At 44.7% G+C, this 21,480-nt stretch overlaps 1 protein-coding gene across 1 annotated transcript in view; it reads right to left on the bottom strand.

Annotated features, from left to right (window-relative positions):
- The window catches only part of CACNA1I (calcium voltage-gated channel subunit alpha1 I), a 127,363-nt gene extending 106,263 nt beyond the window's left edge, over positions 1–21,100 (bottom strand). The window contains exons 1-2 of the mRNA XM_043501920.1: positions 20,990–21,100; positions 20,247–20,380 (exon numbers count right to left, since the gene is read on the bottom strand). Of these exons, the coding sequence (XP_043357855.1) occupies positions 20,247–20,380; positions 20,990–21,082 (227 nt within the window). The 5' untranslated portion in view covers positions 21,083–21,100. The remainder of the gene's footprint in view (positions 1–20,246; positions 20,381–20,989) is intronic.
- Positions 21,101–21,480: the final 380 nt, after the last annotated feature.

The following is a 21,480-nucleotide window of genomic DNA, read 5'->3' as shown; positions in this document are numbered from 1 at the left end:
GAAAGTTACTTCAATTCCCAGGAAGGGGCCAGTTAGAAGAAGAGGGGGCAACGAAGGGTGAAAACAGGGAAAGGTAGGCAGAGGCGAGACACAGTTTTTGCCCTGTGCATTTCAGCTGTCAAAATCAATATGATATTTGCTTCACAGAATTCTAAAGTAACAGGCGTCTGTAGTTTCAGATGTTCCCTCCTCTGTCAGATGTTCCTCTCCATCTCCCTGTCTCACGCCTCTGCATCTTCCTTCCCTTCCCTCTCTACTCCTCCCTCCCATCCTTCATGGATGTCCTTCTTTCACTCTTCCCCCTTCATAACTCACTCTCCCCTTTTTCCTTCTATTCACTTTCCACTCTCCTTTTCCTCTTCTCTCTCTTTTCTCTTCCTACTCTCTGTTTTGACGGTAATCACTACCCTGTGCCTTGGCAAGTCTGTCTAGTCCAATTGCATAGGAAAGATAGGAAGTATGGCAAGAGAACACCCTGGCTTAACCAGGGGATCTTCAATGATCTGAAACTCAAAAAAGAGTTCTACAAAAAGGGGAAACTAGGTCAAATTACTAAGGATGAATATAAACACAAATAACACAAGTATGCAGGGACAAAATTAGAAAGGCCATGGCACAAAACGAGATTAAACTAGCTACAGACATAAAGGGTAACAAGAAAACATTCTACAAGTACATTAGAAGCAAGAGGAAGAACAATGGCAGGATAGACTTGTTACTCAATGGCGGTCAGGGGGGCGGTCAGAAACTGTGGAAATGGCAGAAGAGTTAAATGACTTTTTTTGTTTTAGGGCATGTCTACACTTGCCAATGACTTTCTGCAGTGAAACTCAGAAGTTTCACTGCAAAGAGAAAACCACCTCCACGAGAGGTATACAGTTCTTACCGGTGATACTTTTGTGGTGATGTGCAAGTGAAGACATGTTCTTCCTGTTTACAGAGATTTTAGCCTCTGGAGGAGATTTACAGAGATTTTAGCCTCCCACAGTACCTAGGTGACCACTCTGGCCAGCAGCTCCAATGCCAGGTAAACAGACATCTGCCCCTCCCCCTGTAAAGCCCCAGGAACTTTGAAACTCCCCTTCCTGTTTCCTTGGCAAGTGCTCAAATATCATCTGGCCAGGTGACAATGGCTGCTCCACAGAGCAAACAATCCCCTGCTTGGAGCAATGCTGAGCTACTGGAGCTGATCAGTGTCTGGGGAGAGGAGGCTGTGCAGGGACCCAGATGCCCCCCCCGCCCCCGATCACTCCCTTCCCACAAGACCTATCCTCAAAATGGAGAGCTGCACTGTGGGGTAGCTGCCCTCAGTGCATTGCTCTCATCAGTGATGGAAGTACTGCAAATGTGAACACGATCTGATGCCTGTGGAAGTGAGTGAGAACACAAATCGGTGCTTTTCTTTTACCAGTTCCCTATCACCGGTGAAACTGACAGTGCAAAAACTCTGCAAGTGTAGACAGTTTTCACCAAAAAGTTTAGTAGCGATTGGACATCTAACACAATGAATGCTAGTGAAAATGAGGTAGGATCAGAGGCTAAAATAGGAAAAGAACAAGTTAAAAAATTACTTAGGGTACGTCTTCATTAGCATCGTGAAAGCGCTGCCAGGGCAGTGCTTTAACGTGGCTGTGTAGTTGCAGCACCAGCGCTGGGAGAGAGCTCTCCCAGCGCTGTAAAAAAACCCACCCCCACGAGGGGAGTAGCTACCAGTGCTGGTGCACTGTCTACACAGCCACTTTACAGTACTGAAACTTGCAGCGCTCAGGGGTGTTTTTTTTTCACACCCCTGAGTGAGAAAGTTGAAGCTCTGTAAATTGGCAGTGTAGACAAGTCCTTAGACATTACTTAGATGTCTTCAAGTCACCACGGTCTGATGAAATACATCCTGGAATACTCATGGAGCTGACTGAGGTGATACCTGAGCCTTTAGCGATTATCTCCAAAAAGTTATGGAAGATGGGAGAGATTCCAGAGGACTGGAAAAGGGCAAATATAGTGCCAATCTACAAAAAGGGAAATAAGGATAATCCGGGCAATTACAGACCAGTCAGCTTTACTTCAGTACCAGGAAAGATAATGGAGCAAATAATTAAGCGATCAATTGCAAACACCTAGAAGATAATAAGGTGATAAGTAACAGTCAGCATGGATTTGTCAAGAACAAATCCTATTAAACCAAAGTAATAGCTTTCTTTGACAGGGTAACAAGCCTTATGGATAGGGTGAAACAGTAGACAGGGGTGCCAGAACTATTTTTATAGTGGGGGTGCTGAGAGCCATTGAATCAAATTGTAAACCTATATATAATGGAAACCACTTCAAGCCAGAGGGTTCAGTAGCACCCCCAGCATCTCAGTTCCAGCACCTATGATGGTAGATGTGGTATATCCTGACTTTAGTAAGGCTTTTAATACTGTCTCGCATGACCTCATAAACAAACTAGGAAAATACAACCTAGAGGAGTTACTATACGGTGGGTGCATAACTCATTGGAAAATCATTCCCGGAGTGTAATTATCAGTGGTTCACAGTCAAGCTGGAGGGGCAAAATAAGTGGGGTCCCGCAGGGATCAGTCCTGGGTCTGATTCTGTTCAATATCTTCATCAATGATTTAGATAATGGCACACAGAGTACACAAGTTTGCAGATGATACTAAGCTTGGAGGGGTTGTAAGTGCTTTGGAAGATAGGATTAAAATTCAAAATGATCTGGATAAACTGTAGAAATGGTCCAAAGTAAATAGAATGAAATTCAATCAGGACAAATGCAAAATACTCCACTTAGGAAGGAACAATCAGTTGCACACATACAAAATGGGAAATGACTCCCTAGGAAGGAGTACTGCAGAAAGGGATCTGGGGGTCATAGTGGACCACAAGCTAAATATGAGTCAACAGTGTAATACTGTTGCAAAAAAAAAAACAAAAAACAAAAACAAAAAAACAAAAGCAAACATCAGTCTGGGATATATTAACTGAAGTATTGTAAGTAAGACATGAGAAGTAATTCTTCCACTCTACTCCACGCTGATTAGGCCTCAACTGAAGTATTGTGTCCAGTTCGGGCACCACATTTCAGGAGAGATGTGAACAAATTGGAAAAAGTCTAGAGAAGAGCAACAAAAATGATTCAAGGTCTAGAAAACATGACCTATGAGGGAAGATTGAAAAAAATGGGTTTGTTTAGTCTGAAGAAGAGACGACAGAGAGGGGCCATGATAACAGTTTTCCAGTGCATAAAAGGTTGTTACAAGGAGGCGGGAGAAATATTGTTCTCGTTAACCTCTGAGGCTAGGACAAGAAGCAAAGGGCTTAAACTACAGCACAGGAGGTTTAGGTTGCACATTAGGAAATATTTCCTAACTGTCAGGGTGGTTAAGCACTGGAATAAATTGCCCAGGGAGGTTGTGAAATCTCCATCATTGGGGATTTTTAAGAGCAGGTTAGACAAACACCTGTCAGGGAAGGTCTAGAATAATACTTAGTCCTACTTTGGCTGCAGAGGACTGGACTAGATGACCTCTAGAGGTCCTTTCCAGTCCTACGATTCTATGATATACAAGAGACCTTGAGTTACAAGGAAGGACAGTCCCAGTCACCTGTTCCATGTGCTGACCAATCTATTAACACATTGACCCTGGCCTGAAAGTACCAAAAGGGTCTGGCCTGGAGCACCTTCAACTCATGCCAACCACTGAAGCAGAGAACAAGCATTCAGGGAAGAGGGGTCTGATCGTGAGGTCCTAGCCCAGGCTGAATAGCTTCACCAGCCATAACTTCGCACTTCTTTTGCTCCTCTTCCCTATATGCTCCAGAGAGAAGAATGATGTTTAGAACCTGAGAGCAGCAAAAGAACCCGGCCAAACTGACTATGCCAGGCAACAAGAAGAAGTCTCGAATAAGAGACCTGTGATAGCCACATTTTAGATTTTTTTTTTTCAAATGAGCTGGATTCCTTACATCAGGGGTCAGCAACCTTTCAGAAGTGGGGTGCCAAGTCTTCATTTATTTACTCTAATTTAAGGTTTTACATGCCAGTAATAAATTTAATGTTTTTAGGTATCCTTCTATACGTTTATAATATATAACTAAACTATTATTGTATGTAAAGTAAATAAGGTTTTTTAAATGTTTAAGAAGGTTCATTTAAAATTAAATTAAAATGCAGAGCCCCCACCCCACGACCAGTGGCCAGGACCTGAGCAGTGTGAGTGCCACTGAAAATCAGCTTGCATGCCGCCTTTGGCACACGTGTCATAGGTTGCCTACCCCTGCCTTATATACAAAAGCCACAGACAGAATGGACACAAAAGGGACATGAAATAAATATGAAAGGTACACATCATGGGCACAAGGCAACACAAACTAAGCACATAGAAAAGTCATATGCAACGGGAACAAAGAACATTGGCAAAGAGTGCACAGCAAGGACATGCGAGCCCACACCGAATGATTATAGAACCATTATAGGCAGGGAGGATAGTTGGTCCTGTTGCTAAGGCACCGGCTTGAGTCTCAAGAGATCTGGGTTCAATAATTCCCTTCTCTAATGTGGACTTTCTTTGAGCAAGTCACTTAATCTCTCTGTGCTACTTCCTTTCCTCCCACCTTTCACTTGTCTTATCTACTTACGCTATGTCTACACTGTGAGTTAGGGCTGTGCTTCCCTGCTCTGGAAGTATAAATAGCAGTGTAGCTGCAGGAACAAGGGCAATGACAGTGTGGTTTGGTCATGTGGCATACAAACCCACCTGAATCCTGGCTAAGCCATGCCACCACTGTCCGTGTGATGGCGGCTACCCTACTATTTATACTCATTGATCTAGCACAAGTATGTGTGAGTGAGCTGGGAATCACACCCCTTGCTCATATTGCAGAGTAGCTTTAGCTTGTAAATTCTTTGGGGTGGGGACTTTCTTTTGCTAGGTGTATATACAGAATACTCAGCAGAGGTACAGACATGAAATAAGCACAGAAGGATTGTGCAAATGACACTAATTATTATACAACTTATAAGAGTCTCCTGAGTGCTTCATAACAGAAAAAAGTGGACCTGGCCCAATCCCAAAGGGCTTGCAATCGAGATGCAAAGGAAAGGGGACAGAACAGTGGGGAGGGGTTGGAGGAGGAAGAAAAGGATTACAGCAATAGGATTATGTTACTCAGTGAAGGTGCACAGCAAGGTGGGATTTTTCCCCCCGGTACCTAAAACATCATGGGTGACCCTCTTCATGGCAGAAATGAGTCTCAGGAATGGAATGAGAAGGTGCTGCCCTTGCATACCAGGTTGCAGAGGCAACAGGGTATCGAGGCTGATAACATTAGCAAGAGGGCAAAGGCAAGGGAATGCTGATATAGGTCTCTCTCCCATGAGGAGGCAGCCAGCATGACATTGTCTCTTTCAGTCTGAGTGGTCAGCTATGTGTCCAGCCTTAGATGCCCATTGTGGTACTTCATTCCAGGGGCGATGACTCCATGCAGTCATGTGTCTCCCCTTCCCAAATAAGACCTAGGGGCATTTTAGCTACTTATCAGTCTAATTTTAGATTTTCCCTTTCTCCCACTTCAAGGTCAAGGAACCTGGTGGATGTCAGTATAATAGCTGAGGAAAGGGAAGATGCTGTGTTTCAAATTTCCCACCTACAATATGGAAGAGGGGCCAGGATAGTCACTCCTGAAAATTCCTACATCCACATAGTAAGCAGGGATGGAGGGAAGGCCAATTACCCTTGGAAACTCCCACTTCCAGTTTAGAAATCTGTGACCATGGAGTGATGTGGGGGAAACATTCCAACACCCAATTCCATGGCTAATCCTTTCATTGGCTTATATTACCTTAGCATCCTATACCCTCATCCTATGTCTCCTCTCACCTGACATTCCTTGCCCAGCCGCACCCATTCAAGGATATTAAAAATCCTCTACCCTGGCACCTCAGATAGGCATATTCCTCCATACAGTTCATTCCTAGAAGTCAGAGACAATCAGCCTGGACAAACCCCCCCATACCCTCTTCCAACAGCTGCTCGGATTAGTGGATGAAAGAGGCAGAAACAGCTGAACCAACCAGCTTCAAAGCACCCAAGAAGCCAATAGCTGTCTGGTTAGCATGGCTCATTCATGCTAATGGCAATAATGGCAGAGCAAGAGCAGGGAAGGCAAGAGAGCAAACCAGAAGCTAAATTGCTTAAGTGGATAGTGTATCATGAAAGACACCTGTCATGAAGCCTCATTAGTAACTTCATTAGTAAAGTATGTACCCTGGCTTATCCACAAGGAGAAAGGGGCAGACTGTCCTGAAAGCAGCATGGTACCATTGATGAGAGGAGCTGAGTCCAGGATCCATCCCCATCCCCTCCACCCCCGACTGGGGCAGGTCCCCCTCACATCCTGATCCCCCTGTTGGGGCAGTCCCCCCGTGCTCATGTTCCGAGCAGTGCTGGCGTTGGCTATGGCTACCTGAACCTGACCAAGCTCGAGAGTGTTAAGTTGTTTGCAGACCTGACCCAAGCCGAATCCAACACTTGTAGCTAGGTCCCACTGGGTACAGGTCGGGTTGCAAGGCTCTACACCAGACTCTCTACAGCACTGAGGACACTATCAGCACTCCTTACATATTGATTAGCAATATCACATGCTAGGTATCCAGACAAACACTCAAGCATGAGATCTGAAGACTCTTGCACACATTTTGCAATCACAACTTATGTGGCAAGGCTTGAAAACGGGGACTAAAGGGTCAAGCAAAACTACTGAGGAAACCATTGAATAACACCTTCCATTCTCCCCACTGAGAAAACCATCACATGAGAACAGATGAGATTTGGCCAATCATGATAGTCTGCTTTAGATTTCTTTGCATACCACAAACTGATTGGCTAAGCAGTCTTATTTACTTCTTTTAAAATCAGATTTCCTGGTGCTGCAATTATAACCCTTCACTAGCAGCAGAGCTGGGAGATACAATATAATTTTTGCCCTCCTTGTTTTGCTGACAATGGGAATTTTTACTCCATTTCTTATTAAAAACAGAAAAGAAACAAAACAAAACAAAACCTCATGCTGTATAGGATAACTTAATTGAGTAAGTAATTTTTTATTTAATCTGGGTTTTTTTATTTCTCTCCAAGCAAAGGCTTGCTGAAAGCTGCCTGAGTCTATGATACCTTTCCCTAGCTGCATGGGATGTGATTATTTCACGTCCCTGTATGTTCACATTTCCTTCCAAATCTAGTAATAAGAGAAAATGTTGGAATGCCTTAAGAGTTGGAGAGACACTTTGTGACTCATATATAAGACATAATCAGGTTCTCTCTCTGTGATGAGAAAGTTAGGAGAGACTGAACAGCTCAGGGAACTGGAGAAAGAATGTGGGGCCTAGGTTTTTAAAACCACAAACCTAAAAATAGGCTCATAAATCCACATTTAGGCACTTCAATAGGTGACTTGATTTCCACAAGTGCTGAGTGTTACTACCTGGCCCAATACCTCTCTGTATAGTCATAAGTCTGTTGTGAGCAGACTCAGAGGCTGGGTCCCTTGTACTTCCAAGCCAACTAGGTATGGGTAAAGCCTAGCAGCTATTTCTTAGCTCTGGGATTCTAGGGAATACTTCCAGACTCGGACCTCTTTGTCCAGTGCCCTGCCTTGGGATGTGGGACACCACCATCCAGCTGTCCTGGCCCCTGAAACCAGTGTCTGAAACCGCCAGAGTCGCCAAGCTACTTAGGCATGCTCCTCCAGAACTCCACCTAGATTGCAGGCCACTCTCTGGACTTCTAGGCAGGAAAGCACAGCTCACAGGCTTAGCAAAGAACACAGTCACTTTGACTCTTAGAACACTCAGCAGTTACAGATTCTTGAAAATAACAAAAATCCCGAGGCACACCTTGTCCTAGTCAGAGCTTACTTCTTCTTGTGAGTCTGAGGTTCATCAGAGTTTCAAGATGCCTACAGTCCCTCCTGCTCTCATCCTCCTACAAGTCCTTCTTATATGTGGCCACGGTTGCCCCCTCAATACAGAGCAAGACCGTGCTCTCAAACAGGACCCTTGTCTCTGTACCACATGTTCACGCTGAGGCCAGCTCTACACTAGGGACTTGTCAACACTACAAGTGCTTCGCTGGCATAGCTATACTGGTATTGCCAAGTGGGCAAAGCCACCTAGTAGAGATGCAGGTTATACCGAGCAAAGAAGTTCTTCTGCCAGTATAGTAAAACCAACTCCATAAACTATACAGGCAAAGGGATTCCTGTATCTACACTAGGGCTTTTGGCAGCATACCTATGTCTCCTTGGGGGTGTGATTTTTTCCCCACACTCCTAGCCCCTATAACTATGCCAGCAAAACTTTGCAAGCATAATTTTTTCCAGCCCCCTGAGTGAAACAAGCTATACCAGTAAAATTGCATCTACATCAGGGGCTTTTGCCAGCACAGGTATGTCAGTCGGGGAACTCACCTCTTCACACCTCTGATCGACATAGCTACGAAGATTTGCTGGCATAGATTAGACCTGGCTTGAGAAGCTCCTGACTCACCAGTCAGGCTCGCTTGCCCCTTGTAGGTTCCTGTACAGAGAACCTTGTTCCATGGGGGTGAGCCAGTAGCTGAGAGTCATTCAGTGTTGATAACAAGAGATGGCTCTTGGTGACAGTCCTTCAGCGAGGTGTTTAACACCTTCTCCGAGAAGGGGAGCTGGCTGGAATGAACTGCAACAGGCTGCCCTTGGGTAAGCCCAGACTTGTGCAGTCATCGTGCCCATACAGCATGGGTGGAAACAGAATTCATACACTGATACTGTCATATCCCACTGAGTAACCAGCAGCACCCATTCAGGGTGAGTTGTGTGTTCAGTCTGTTTATTCTCCATGAGGGTCACCTGGCTGGGCTTCTGGGCTCCTGAATGCGCCAGGAGAGACAGTCTGTTTGTTTATGTCTCTCTAAGGATTGTGTGCTGGGAAATTTGGGTCTGTACTTAATCCCAGAGTTTGAAGTTCGAGCAGTTAATCCGTCCCTGTTAATGAGGGGATGAAACTAGAAGTGTAGAAATCATTTGCCAGATGAACGGGAGTGGCAAACAGGGAAGCTGAGAGAGGGAGTGTAAGAGGCTCTCTTTCTAGGTATAGTTCTATGTTCAATAGCCTGATGCCAGTAACAGACATTTTCTTTCCTGCCTGAAGCCAGACGGGACTTCCTCCACATGAAGTGGAAGTTGGTGGCTGTGCTGGAAAAATAGATTTGTGATTTGGAAGGACAAATACTGACTCTACAGAGCATCAGAAAGACTGATGAGTACTTGACAAACCAGATTCAGGAAATCTCACATGCACCCCTCTCCTCGCAGAATCAAGAAAGAAAGAAACTGGTGACCAACGAATCAGAGAGGAGGCTTGGCAGTTTGTAACCACCAGAGACACGAGGACCAGGCAGCATTCTGCATGGCTGGAGGCATATGAGAATGGGCTCACTGTGGCCACCAGAGAGAAGAGGACCAGAAAGAGTACCCACAGAGCTAGAAGCTAGAAGTACTACTCAGCCCAACCCACAAGTCTATCAAGAGTGCCCATGAAAAGATCTCAGGGTTCCAGTGACAGGCGACAGCCTCATGGGAGGGGAGGGGGCACCTTGGGCGAGGTGGGGGTATCCTGTTTTCTCTTTGGGAAATATGGTCACCCTGCAGCTCCCAGCCACCGTGGGCAAAGGGGGGCCCGCCTGCAGCTTCCAGCTGCCATGGGCAGAGGGGGAACCCCACAGCTCCCAGCCTCCATGTTGGCAGGAGAAATCATGGACCCACAACAGCAAAAATCATGGACAGGTCACCCCTTCCATGAATTTTTGTTTATTGCTCATAACCTGTCCCTGACTTTACTAGAAATAACTATGTCAAAATCTTAGCCTTAATTATAGATGACTTCAGAGAACTTGGACAGGTGTTGAAGGAGGAAAGGAATGTCCATGTGATCTTTTTCAGAGATCCTTCCCGTCCTGCACACAAAGGAAGACAGAAGATTCTGGGATGTGAACTGGTGCCTAAATAACTTACATAAGGTAAAGGGTTTGGTTTTATGGAATATTGGTCACCTTCTGTGAGTAGAGGGAGCTGTACAATTTGGATGACCTCAGCTTGAAGAAGGGGATCCAATCTTCTATGGCAGTGGTCTCCAAAGTGGGGTGCGCAAGATGATCACTTGGGGGGCACGGCAGGAGGAACACCGCCGGAAGGAAAAAAAAAGGGGGGAGGGCGGCCTTGAGTCCTCTGGCCCAAGGAGGAACAGGGACAGCCGCGCATCCAGGGGACGGAAAGAAGCGGCGCTTTCCTCTTCAAAGCCAGCCAGAGAGAAGAGGCGCTTTGAAGAGGAAAGCGCCGCTTCTCTTCGGCCACTGGCTGCACGGCTGCCCCTGCTCCTCCTGAGTCCTCCGGCTCGTGCTCACAGGGCCGCATTCCGAAAGGGGCTTTAGAGCTGCAGGCCAGGGCGCCGGGGCCCCCTTAGCCCAGGGCCCTGAAGCCCCTAAAGCCCCTGTGTTCCGGGTGGCCCTGCCTGCTTTGGGGGGAGCTCCCAGAATCGCGGCTCCCAGAATCGTGGCCATGGGGGTGGGTGCTGTGCTGTGCTGCGCAGAGCCACCTGCACCCCCCCTGCACCAAACAGGAGCTGCCCCAAGTAAGCGCTCTGCACCTCCTGCCTGCCCCAGCCCTGAGCCTCCTCCCACACCCTAACTCCCTCCCAGACCCCGCACCCCTCCCTGAGTGCCCGCTGTATCACAAAGTGTTAAACCAAGATTTTCCAAAATAATAAAGCATATTCAATCACATTGCTCTCAGTAAAAATATTATTAATAATAATTTTCTTTAGTGAGAGAAAAAATAATTTTTTAAAAAAATATTATTTCATCTTTATCTCATCATTTTTTAATTTCTATTTTTGTGTACGTTTTATAATTTACATAATATATTAGTACAGTAGTACATATATATAATTTATACATATATTGGCGGTGCGTGCTCAAAAATTTTTTACTGATAGGGGTGCGCGGTCAAAAAAGATTGGAGACCACTGTTCTATGGCACAGATCGGCTTGTCTAGTCAGGAGGGCATTAGCAATGAAAGGGGAGAGTGAAAAGGGGAACAAATGAGCTCTGATTTCCCACAAAATCAAGGTGTCAGTAACAAAATAATCAAGGATCAAAGGACGAGAAGAAAAATTTTAATTGCCTAGGCAGCTAGTATCAGGAGCCTGGGTAATAAACAAGAGGAACTGGAATTGCTCATTTGTGAATATATAATTCACTTAGTTAGTATTACTGAAACCTGGTGGAAAGATTTTCACTTTTGGAATGTTAAAATCAATGGCTATAAGCTATTAAGGAAGGATTGAGTGGGCAAAGGGAAGGAGGAGTGACATTCTATGTAAAAAATGGCATTACCTGTTTCTAAGTCACTGACAACTCAGAAGCAAATTATCTTGAATGCTTATGGATCAGTGTTCTAACAGATAAGTAGCAAGACTGGGTACTAGTTGGTGTCTGCTACAGACCACCAGATCACACTAGAGAACATGATTAAAGGCTCCCTAAGCACCTACCTCTAATGTGTAGGGGGGGAAACTGCATCATCATGAGAGATTTTGGTTTCAGTGACATATCTGGAGGTCTCATGCTGCCAGTATTAAAAAATCTTTGGAATTTCTAAACATTATAAATGAAAATTTCATAACTCAGAAAGTGTTACATCCAACAATGGGGAAATTCTATATTAGATGTCATTTCAACAGATATACAGGTGTTGTTCACAGAACTAAAAGTTAGCTTAGGAGAAAGTGATCATGACTTAATCACATTGCTTATGTGCAAACAGAATGAAGTCCAAACCAGTAATATGTATACTTGGTGCTTTAAAAGGGCTATTTTCCCAAAGCTTAGAACAATTATGAGCCAAATCATCTGAGAGAAAGAATTTAAAACAGAAAAATTTGAATGATAGTAGGGAGCTGTTTAAGAACATTTTACAAGATGCCCAAAAAGCCACAATCCCATAATCGAAAAGAACGTCTAGTATCCTGGTTAAAAAAAATAACCTGGCTTAGAAGGAAAATGAAAGCACAACAACAAAAACAAAGCAAAAAGCAAAAAATACAAATGGAAAAAAGGGGCAGTTGATAGCAATGACCATAAATTAGAAACTAGAATATGTAGGAAAATCATTAGGGAAGCAAAAGGACACGAGGAAAACTCTATGGCCAGCAGAGTTAAGACAAGTAGAAGGATTTTTTTTTTTTACATATATCAAGAACAAAAGGAATCCTAGGTTTCAGAGTAGCAGCCATGTTAGTCTGTATTTGCAAAAAGAAAAGGAGTACTTGTGGCACCTGAGAGACTAACAAATTTATTTGAGCATAAGCTTTTGTGAGCTACAGCTCACTTCATCGGATGCATCCGATGAAGTGAGCTGTAGCTCACGAAAGCTTATGCTCTAATAAATTTGTTAGTCTCTCAGGTGCCACAAGTACTCCTAAAAGGAATCCTAGTAATACTATTGGCCCATTAATAGATGGAAGTGGTAGAATTGTGAATAGTAATGCAGAAGAGGAGAAATATTCAATAAATAGTTCTGTTCTATATTTGGGTAAAATCATGATCATGTATTTACATCATAAAACGATGGTGAAATACTTTCCATTCCAACAGTAACTAAGAAGCATTTTAAACCGAAGCTACTGATGACAGACATTTTTAAATTAGCAGGTGCAGATAACTTGCATGAAAGAATTTTGAAAGAGCTGGCCAAGAAGCTCTCTGGACTGTTAATATTGATTTTTAATATTTCCTGAAAAACTGGGAAAGTTCCAGAGGACTCGAAGAAAGCTAATGTTGGGCCATTATTTAAACAGGGTAAATGGGGTGACCTGAGTAAGTAAAGGCCTATCAACCTGACATCAGTCCTGTCATGGACCAAGTTATATAGGTGGTCAGTTCTAGTGGTGGTCACGCCTACTAGTCAGAACCAGGACCCAGAACCAGGGAGCAGGAACAAGAGACAGATGCAGGGTCAGGGGTCAGAGCCAGAGCAAAAAGTCAAGTCAGGGACTGTAACCAGATGTGGGGCATAGAAGCAGGGATCTGGAACAAGGCAATAAAGCTGGAAGAAGGCAGGGTTCAATGTAGCATCCAGTCAGGAATTCAAGTTGCTCAGACAACTTCCTGTGCCTCCTTCTGGCTTAAATAGTAAGTCTGAGTGAGTCAGAGAGCCCTGACATCTCCTCCAATCAGAAACTTTGTGGGTGGTACCTCTGGTGAGCTAGGGTCCACCAGCCCACACTCCCTGTTGGTATCAGTGAGCTGCTGAGTAGTGAAAGCAGTCTGGGGACTACCTGGGCACCTGCTGATCTGGGTTTGAGACCCATGATCCCTCATAGATTTCAGACAAATTAATGGGACAGTTGATATGGGATTCAATTAATAAAGAATTAAAGGAAGGTAATATAATTAATGCCAGTCAACATGGGCTTACAGAAAATAGTTCTTATTAAACTAACTTGATATTATTGCAGGTTTTGTTGATAAAGACTATACTAGTATTGATGTAACTAGAACACCACAAAATCAACATGGCACAGATTAAATGGATTCAAAATTGGCTAACTGATGAGTCTCAAAATGTAACTGTAAATGGGGAATCATCATCAAACAGGTGTGTTACTCTGGGTGACCAGACAGCAAGCTGAAAAATCGGGACAGGGGCTGGGGGGTAATAGTCACCTATATAAGACAAAGCCCCAAATACCGGGACTGTCCCTATAAAACCAGGACATCTGGTGACCCTAGTGTTCCTAGGGGTCCCACATTAGTTCTTGGTCCTACACTATTTAATATTTGTATCAGTGACTTGGAAAAAAAATAAAATCATTACTGATAAAATTTGCAGGTGATACAATGGTAGAGGGAGTGGTAAATAATGAAGAGGTCAAATCACTGATACAGAGCAATCTGGAGCAAACAATATACATTTCAATGCAGTCAAATGTAAGGTCAGACATCTTGGAAAAAAGATGTAGGCCATACTTACAGTATGTGGGACTCTATTCTGGTAAGCAGTGACTCTGAAAAAGACAGGCGGGTCATGGTGGAAAATCAGCTGAACATAAGTTCCTAGTGTGACCCTATGTACTTCCTGGCAACCAGAGAACTGGAATAAAGAGGGCTGTGTGATTTATTTTTTGCTTCTTGATAACCAGTGTGAGGGATCAGAAGCACAGTTTTTGAGTGGTTGGGGAGTTTAACTTCAGCATTACCCACCAGTCTTGGGAATACATGCTCTCCCTTTTGCAGCCTGCTCTGACCTTGGCATTTCCAGTGATGGCTGCCCCAGGCACCCCGAGTCACATCTTGAAAAATTGGAGAGGGTTCAGAGAAGAGCCACAGGAATGATTAAAGAATTGGAAAACATGCCTTATAGTAAGAGACTCAAGGAGCTCAAACTATTTAGCTTATCAAAGAGAAACTTAAGGGTGATTTGATCACAGTCTGTAAGTACCTCCATGGTGAACAGGAATTTGATAATAGAGTGTTCTTCAATCTAGAAGACAAAGGTATAGCAAGATCCAATGGCTGGAAGTTGAAGCTAGACAGTTTCAGTCCAGAACTGGAGCACAAATTTTTAACAGAGACAGTAACTAACCACTGGAACTATTTGCCAAGGATAGTAGTGGCTTCTCCAACATTGGAAATGTTTAAATCAAGATTGGATGTTTTTCTGAAAAGCATGCTCTAGTTCAATGACAACTATCGGACTTGGATCAGGAACAATTCAGAGAAGTCCTAAGGCCTTTGTTACACAAGAGGTCAGACTAGATGATCACAACAGTCTCTTCTGGCCTTCTGTAATCTATGAACATCAGCCCTTTCCCCTCAACCTACACACACACATATGCGCATGTAAGAACGGGTCACATGAATATCCCAATCTGGACTTGAAGTGGGCCCCACAAAACAGGTCAGAGATAAAGTTAACATCCCACCAAGGACAGGTAATAATGGCATCTAGGATCAGGACAGGTAGAGTAAACATCCCGCCCTAAATAGGAGGTGATCCCCACACAGATCCAGGAGGGTGGCACGATTATATAACACCTCAGCTAACTGGCAACCCTGAGAGCAGGACATTCAGAGTGTATTTCTCATGCTGAATAGGCAGTGACTCCCTCTGACCTCAAGCACTCGCGCACGCACGCACACACACAAATTGATTAGGACACGGAAAGTGAATACATTATTATTTACAGGCATTCAGCTGCCGGATCAGGACAGAGAGAGTGAATATTCCATCCCAAAAATTGGTGGCTTAGGTCTGGAGACATCGACCTACGTTCTCCAGAGTGATTAGTGATTTTGGGTGCCCAAACTTAAAACCCTAAGAGGGTCCTGGTTTTCCAGGTCCCATTAAGTTGTCTCAACTTGAGCACCGACAAAATCCAGCATGCAAAATCACTAGACATTTTTGGGAAATGCACGCCATAAATCACAGGAGATAACATCTAAAGCAAAAGGTGGAGAGGAAGGTATCCCACCAGGATAGTTGGTGACAACTGCAGCCCACATTAGACATCTAGGTACCTGGAGACTACTGTCATCCAGTGACTAGCTGAAGGCTGGAATATTTACAAGCCAGACTGCAGCCTCATCGCTCATGTGCGCGCAGGCATATGTGTTCTTTTACCCTGCAATAGCTGTCTTCGTTTTGGGAGCTTGCAGATTTCTTAAAAGGAAAAGGAAAATATTGACTTAGTCAGGGCTGGTTTTGAGGGTTGTTTTTTTTTTTAATTTTGTTTTGATTTTTCTAATCCACTCCAAAAACTAGGGAGGGAAGGGGGAGAAAGTTCTGGTGATGTCAGCTTCCATTGCCATGGAAACTGAACATTTTTAGTGACAACGAAGTCTTCTTCCTCAAGCGGCTAGATTGTGTGGGGAGCGAGGGAGAGCAGGGCAGGGGCAGACAAGGGAATTCAGTTAACTAAAACTATAGCTTCTGACTTTCTAACGGTAGTGAAAAGAGAGCGAGAGAAAAAACGACTGAACGAATAAATGACTTGAACAAGTGAACGAAGTTTATGCAACCCAAACACTGTTTGGGGTGATTATCAGCAAATGACTGTTCTTTTTGTTTTTGCCACATTTTGGGTAAAGGATACTATTGTCGTAAATAGTCAGAGGGAGGTAATTTGAACCATATAGAATGCCCGATAGGATAGTCTCCCCTGCTGTCTGTTGTTCCTCTGCTTTTTCTGGCCTCTCAATCTGGTGGACTGGGTGGGTGTTTGTTTTGGGGCAGGCAAGTTGTTGTTTTTCCCTTGATTTGAGGAGAGGAGCCTGATTGTGCCTCGTTCAATCATCTCCCCCAATACCACATTTTCCTTATTTGAGCCAAATTTGGGTCCTATTGAATCAATGGGAGCTCTGCCATGGAATTGATTTGGAACAGGACATGGCCCACAGTACAGGGCAGGGGAGAGGAATGATTTGATTCTGATTTAGGATGTAGTTAAATCAGATAGGAGACATGAGGACCCACTGTCAAGGATTTCCATGGGACTTCCAGGCGAACAGAGGTTCCTAACCGAGTCAGTTCTAGTCATAGCTGAGCCAGCAAGGAGGGGTTGGGATTTTGGACAGGTTTATGTGAGGATTTAGGTTTGAGGCTGAATCAGAACTGGAGTTCTGGAGTTGGGTTTGAGGCTGAATAAAAGCTTGCATTCAGATTTTGATGGCAAACATTAGTTTGATCACATCAAAATTGCATAAGCAATATTAATGGATTTCAAATAATAAAACAACAACAACAACTAATTCCTACACAGAACTAATGGCTTTCTTTCTCTCTCTGACAGATAACATAATATATACATTATGAAATAGCTTATATATAGATCCCTGCACAGATACAAAATTGATATCCGTGGATGCGGATATTTGCTGATATAGAGTGGGTATCCACGGAGCTGCAAGACTCTACCAGGAACCACAGTGGCAAAAGCAATAGCATGTCAGGCCATCGCTTGCAGGAGCCAGTGCCCAGCCTGGGCAGCTCCTCCAGAGTGGCTGTACCATCTCCAGCTCTGCCCACTGCGGCAGCACGAGGCTCACCGGCAGCTGTCCCTGATCATGCTAGTGTGTGCAAATGGCTCGCATGCTCCTGGACAAGAGACGCACACGCAACAATGCTGGAACAATTTGTATAGTGGGAGCGCTGAGAGCCATTGAACCAAACTATAAACCCTGGATATAATGGAAACCATTTCAAGCCAGGGGGTGCGGCAGCACCACCAGCACCCTTAGTTCCAGCACCTATGCGCACACCACTGCATAGAAGAGACTCCTGTCCGGGAAAATGCAAGCCACTTGCACATCTTAATGTGACCAGGGACAGCTGATGGTGAGCCTAGTGCCACCTCAGTGGGCAGGACTGGGGGCAGTACACCCACGTGGGATGAGCTGCCCGGGCTGGACGCTGGCTCCTGCAAGTGACGGCCCAACATGCTGCTGCTTTCACTGCTGTGGTTCCTGGTAGAGCCCTGCAGCTCCACGGATATCTGCTTTATACCCATGGATATAAATTTTGTATCCACGCAAGGCTCTACTTATATACGTAAATAGGAGGAATCTCTCTAATGGGAGAAGTCTTGTGAGATCAGTCTCGAGAGATTTCCAGCATCATGGGCCAATATCTCATGAGGACAGTTGCCCCAGAACCAGAAAACAAGCCCCTTCCAGTTCTGAATCTGAAATGAAACCGTAACCAGACATGTCAGATTTGTATCCAGGACTTGATTTGAAATCTCCCATGATATCAGAAAGGCATAGGCAGCACGTGACTCTTTCTTTTGGGGAGGCTACTCTCAGCAGTGCTGGAAGCTCCCTAGAAGTGGGGGGGCCACCAGCGCCCAGGTGGTGGCCACGCCCCTCACCCAGGGCTCCCCCCACACTCTGCCTTTCCCCTAGGCCTTGCCACTGCTCTGCTTCTTTCCCCGAGGTCCCTCTCTCATTTGTTCCTCTCTGCCTCCTCTCCCCCATCTTTTGCCCTTAAGGCAAGAAAAAAAGAGGGAGGGCATAACCCTCCCACCTTTAAAAGTGAGGGTGCCAAGGCCAGGGGCACTGGAACGGGAGGTGCAGGGCAGGGGGCCATGGCCCCATCACATACGAATGATTTCCTACCTTAAGGGCAGGGCCCTGGGGATGAGGGGAGGCAGGGCCATGGTCTGGGCACCAGTGGCCCCACCATTTCTAGGGAGCTTCCAGCACTCCTGCTCTCAGGGCAAAAAGGCGGTGGGCTGGTGCACCTCAAAAGGAAGATGACCTGCATTTGGCATTTGCTCCCTGCATGGACAGCCTGTTTTATTTTGGGGAGGCTTAGCTTCCCCAAGCTTCCTCTACGCGCTGCCCATGCAGAAGGGGTTCAAATTTGAGGTTCTAGTCTAGCATCTCTGGTGCTGGCGTTGGACATGGAAAGGTGAATGGCATTCCCTAATGGGATATGTGCTTAGTGTCAGGCAGGGAGAAGCCATCCATTTCCCAATCTCCTCATTTCAAGTCAATGAACTGGATTTCTGTGTCCACCTGGAATGGAGTCTTAATCCCAACCTGAATGACAGAGTGGTTCTGAGAGATCTTAACGTGATCAGAGAAATACAACCAGCTCCAAGCCACCCCATTTCAAATGCACTTATTGTCCTTTTGCAATTCAGAAATCTGAGCTATGATACCCCTCCTTTAACATCACTTCTCACGCCACTACATCACCCCTTCCATATACTCAGCTGCACCTCATTTTACAGAGGCTCAGAACCAGTACGCTGGGATGTAGAATGCAACATGATTCAGTTGTTTTAATTTATTTTCATTGATTAGCTACTGCTCACCACAATGTGGGGCCAGTATAATTAAAGACCCTAGCTACTGAAACACCAGGCTCAGGGATTGTAAGATTGGAAGTCTCTTCCTATCTCGCCCATGTTGCTTTGGGGGTTGAAAAACAGGATCTTTCATTTTCTTCCATTCTCTTTTAGGTACAGGCCGATTTCACCGCTGGGCACCTACCTTCATCTCCCAAACAACAAATTAAATGAGTTTGAAGGTCTCAGTTTAGTGCATCAGAAAACAACTGTCCTCACACCCAAAGGGAAACATCTTTCAAGCCTTGCTGCAGACAGATTACATTAAAAACAAATGTAAAAGATGGTCCTATTATTCACCCTGGGGAACAGTTGTGTGGAGTAAGCTTGAATGGCTCTGCCAGCTCAACCAGTGATAAACTGAGTTCTAGATGACAATGAAAGCTGGCTATTTCCTGCAGGGAGGAAAAGGGAGATTGGAATATCTCTAGAAAGGAGCTGTTTATGTTTTGTTTTGCTGTAAAAAACCCAGCCATATTTTCTTCTGTAAACAGCAAAATTTCTGCCATGGGGCAATTTGATTAAAAACAAGCAAATCTTGTAAAGCTGCACTCGCCAGTGCAAGGAGTGAAATTTCACCACACATTCAAGTGGAAATCCTTGTGGGCTTTTGGTTGTGCATGCACAGAAGCTTGGGAAGTGGAAATCAAAGCTTCACCATAGCAACTTTGTTGTTAAAAATCTTCAAATGTCAACTTGTCCCTAAGGTGCTGTGGGGTGGACTCATGTGATGCAAAGGCAGAAACCCACAGTTTCTAAAAGGATGTTTTTAACCTTAAAGCTGAGCTAATGGAAGCAGAGCTGTTGCAGTGACTTGGGCCAAGGCGACCACTCATTGGACCAATTACGTTAAAAAAGGTTGCTGTGTTTTACATCAGCTGAAGCTCTGGCTCTGAATCAGCTTAGCTCCCCTGCATTGAGGAAGTTACACCAATTCACATGAGTGGAAGGTCTGGCTCTCATTGTCTACTTGTTTCTCCCCAATCCTGCTGAACTGAGAACATGTATGATTCCAGTTTCTCAGGGACGATGCCCACAAAGCAACACAGCCACAAAAACACTGTGGGCTGGTTTTGCTCTCAGTTACAGCAGGGCAAATCAAGAGTAGCAATGTTGACTTCACAGGAATTGTTCTGGCCTTTCACTGAAGTAAATGGGAGCTGAATCTGCTTCTGTGCATAAAAAAAACCAAGAAACTTCTATTCTCTTCCTGCATTTGACACAAGACTGAGATGGGTACCATGTCCCAACTGCATGCAGCACTCCAACACTGTGAAAACCCAGAAAACACAGTTAACCTACCCAGCCATCACAATGAAGAAATCCAGGCGGTTCCAGGTGTCTCCAAGGTAACACTTCTTGCCAAAGATCCCAAGGGCCACCATCTTCAGCACCATCTCCATGGCAAAGAAGATGAAGATGAAATCATCAAATACCTAAAGGAGCCAAAGGGAAAAAGGAGGCTAAGTTTAACAAGTGCTTGCTGCCCTTTTGGTCTATAATTCAAAGTGTGTAGATGAATATAAATTTCAGTGTGCACAAAAATGAGTGTCTGACAGTTCTGGACAGTGGAGATGCCGGGCAAGTTTCCTCTGAACATGGCTGGGTGAATAGAAATGCATAGAGGTATAAGTGAATTCTCTATATTCTAGTGCTCTCGACTACATTCAATCTATCTCTCTAGTTCTCTGGCAAACTCGTGATTTTTTTAAAGCAAGCTAGTTTGTTGCTATGGGTATCCTTGCTGAGAGAAATCTGAGGCTCCACTACATCATGTTTGCTGGGGCCCTGCCCTTGGCCCCTCCCCTTTCACTTTATTTAAACAGACTTTACAGATGTTTGGGTGGGGGGCCCTGAAGTCAGGGCCCCAGTGCAATTGTCCCTGATTTCCCCCCTCCCCACAATCAGCCTTGGTCCTTGCCCCCCTTTTTCAGAAAAAGCTGAGTGCAGAGGAAAGGGAAACATCAGACATAACAATTAGAACACTGTCCTGAGCCTCAGCCAATGGTGCACCTGCTCCCATTAAGGGGCAGGAGACTGCTTACCTGCAAGATCTTGCACCGGTCATTGAGGCAGTCCATATCATCACAAGGCTGGTACATCCCCAGGGTAACACAGTTCAGTAGAATCACCATCATGCTGACACACTCGAACCAAGTGCAAAGGAGAATAAAGAGTCAAGGAAAACTCAGCTAGGGTCAACTGACCTAAAATTTGGGATGATAAAATAGACACCTTTAAAGAAAACAAAATCCCAGGTGATATAATAGCCAAGTCATCGATCCCTATATTTTCTGTCTCCATCCTTTACCTTCCTTCTCCCATTCTATTCCAGGAGAAAAAAACAAGTTGAAACTCATTTTGGGGACAGATTCAACTCAAAGCATTGTGGGCAAATTAACATTCATTGTTAAAACACAGACACACACCAACTTCCTGTTTCAGTGGTTTGCTGAATTGTTACAAATTAAGTGTGATAGAAACAGATTTCCCATCATACCGTCCACTCAAAAGCTGCAAAGCCTTCAGCATATGA

The sequence above is a fragment of the Dermochelys coriacea genome, chromosome 1, assembly GCF_009764565.3.
Source record: "Dermochelys coriacea isolate rDerCor1 chromosome 1, rDerCor1.pri.v4, whole genome shotgun sequence".
In the NCBI taxonomy this organism is placed as follows: Eukaryota; Metazoa; Chordata; order Testudines; family Dermochelyidae; genus Dermochelys; species Dermochelys coriacea.
This window is presented reverse-complemented; position numbering and strand designations above follow the sequence as displayed.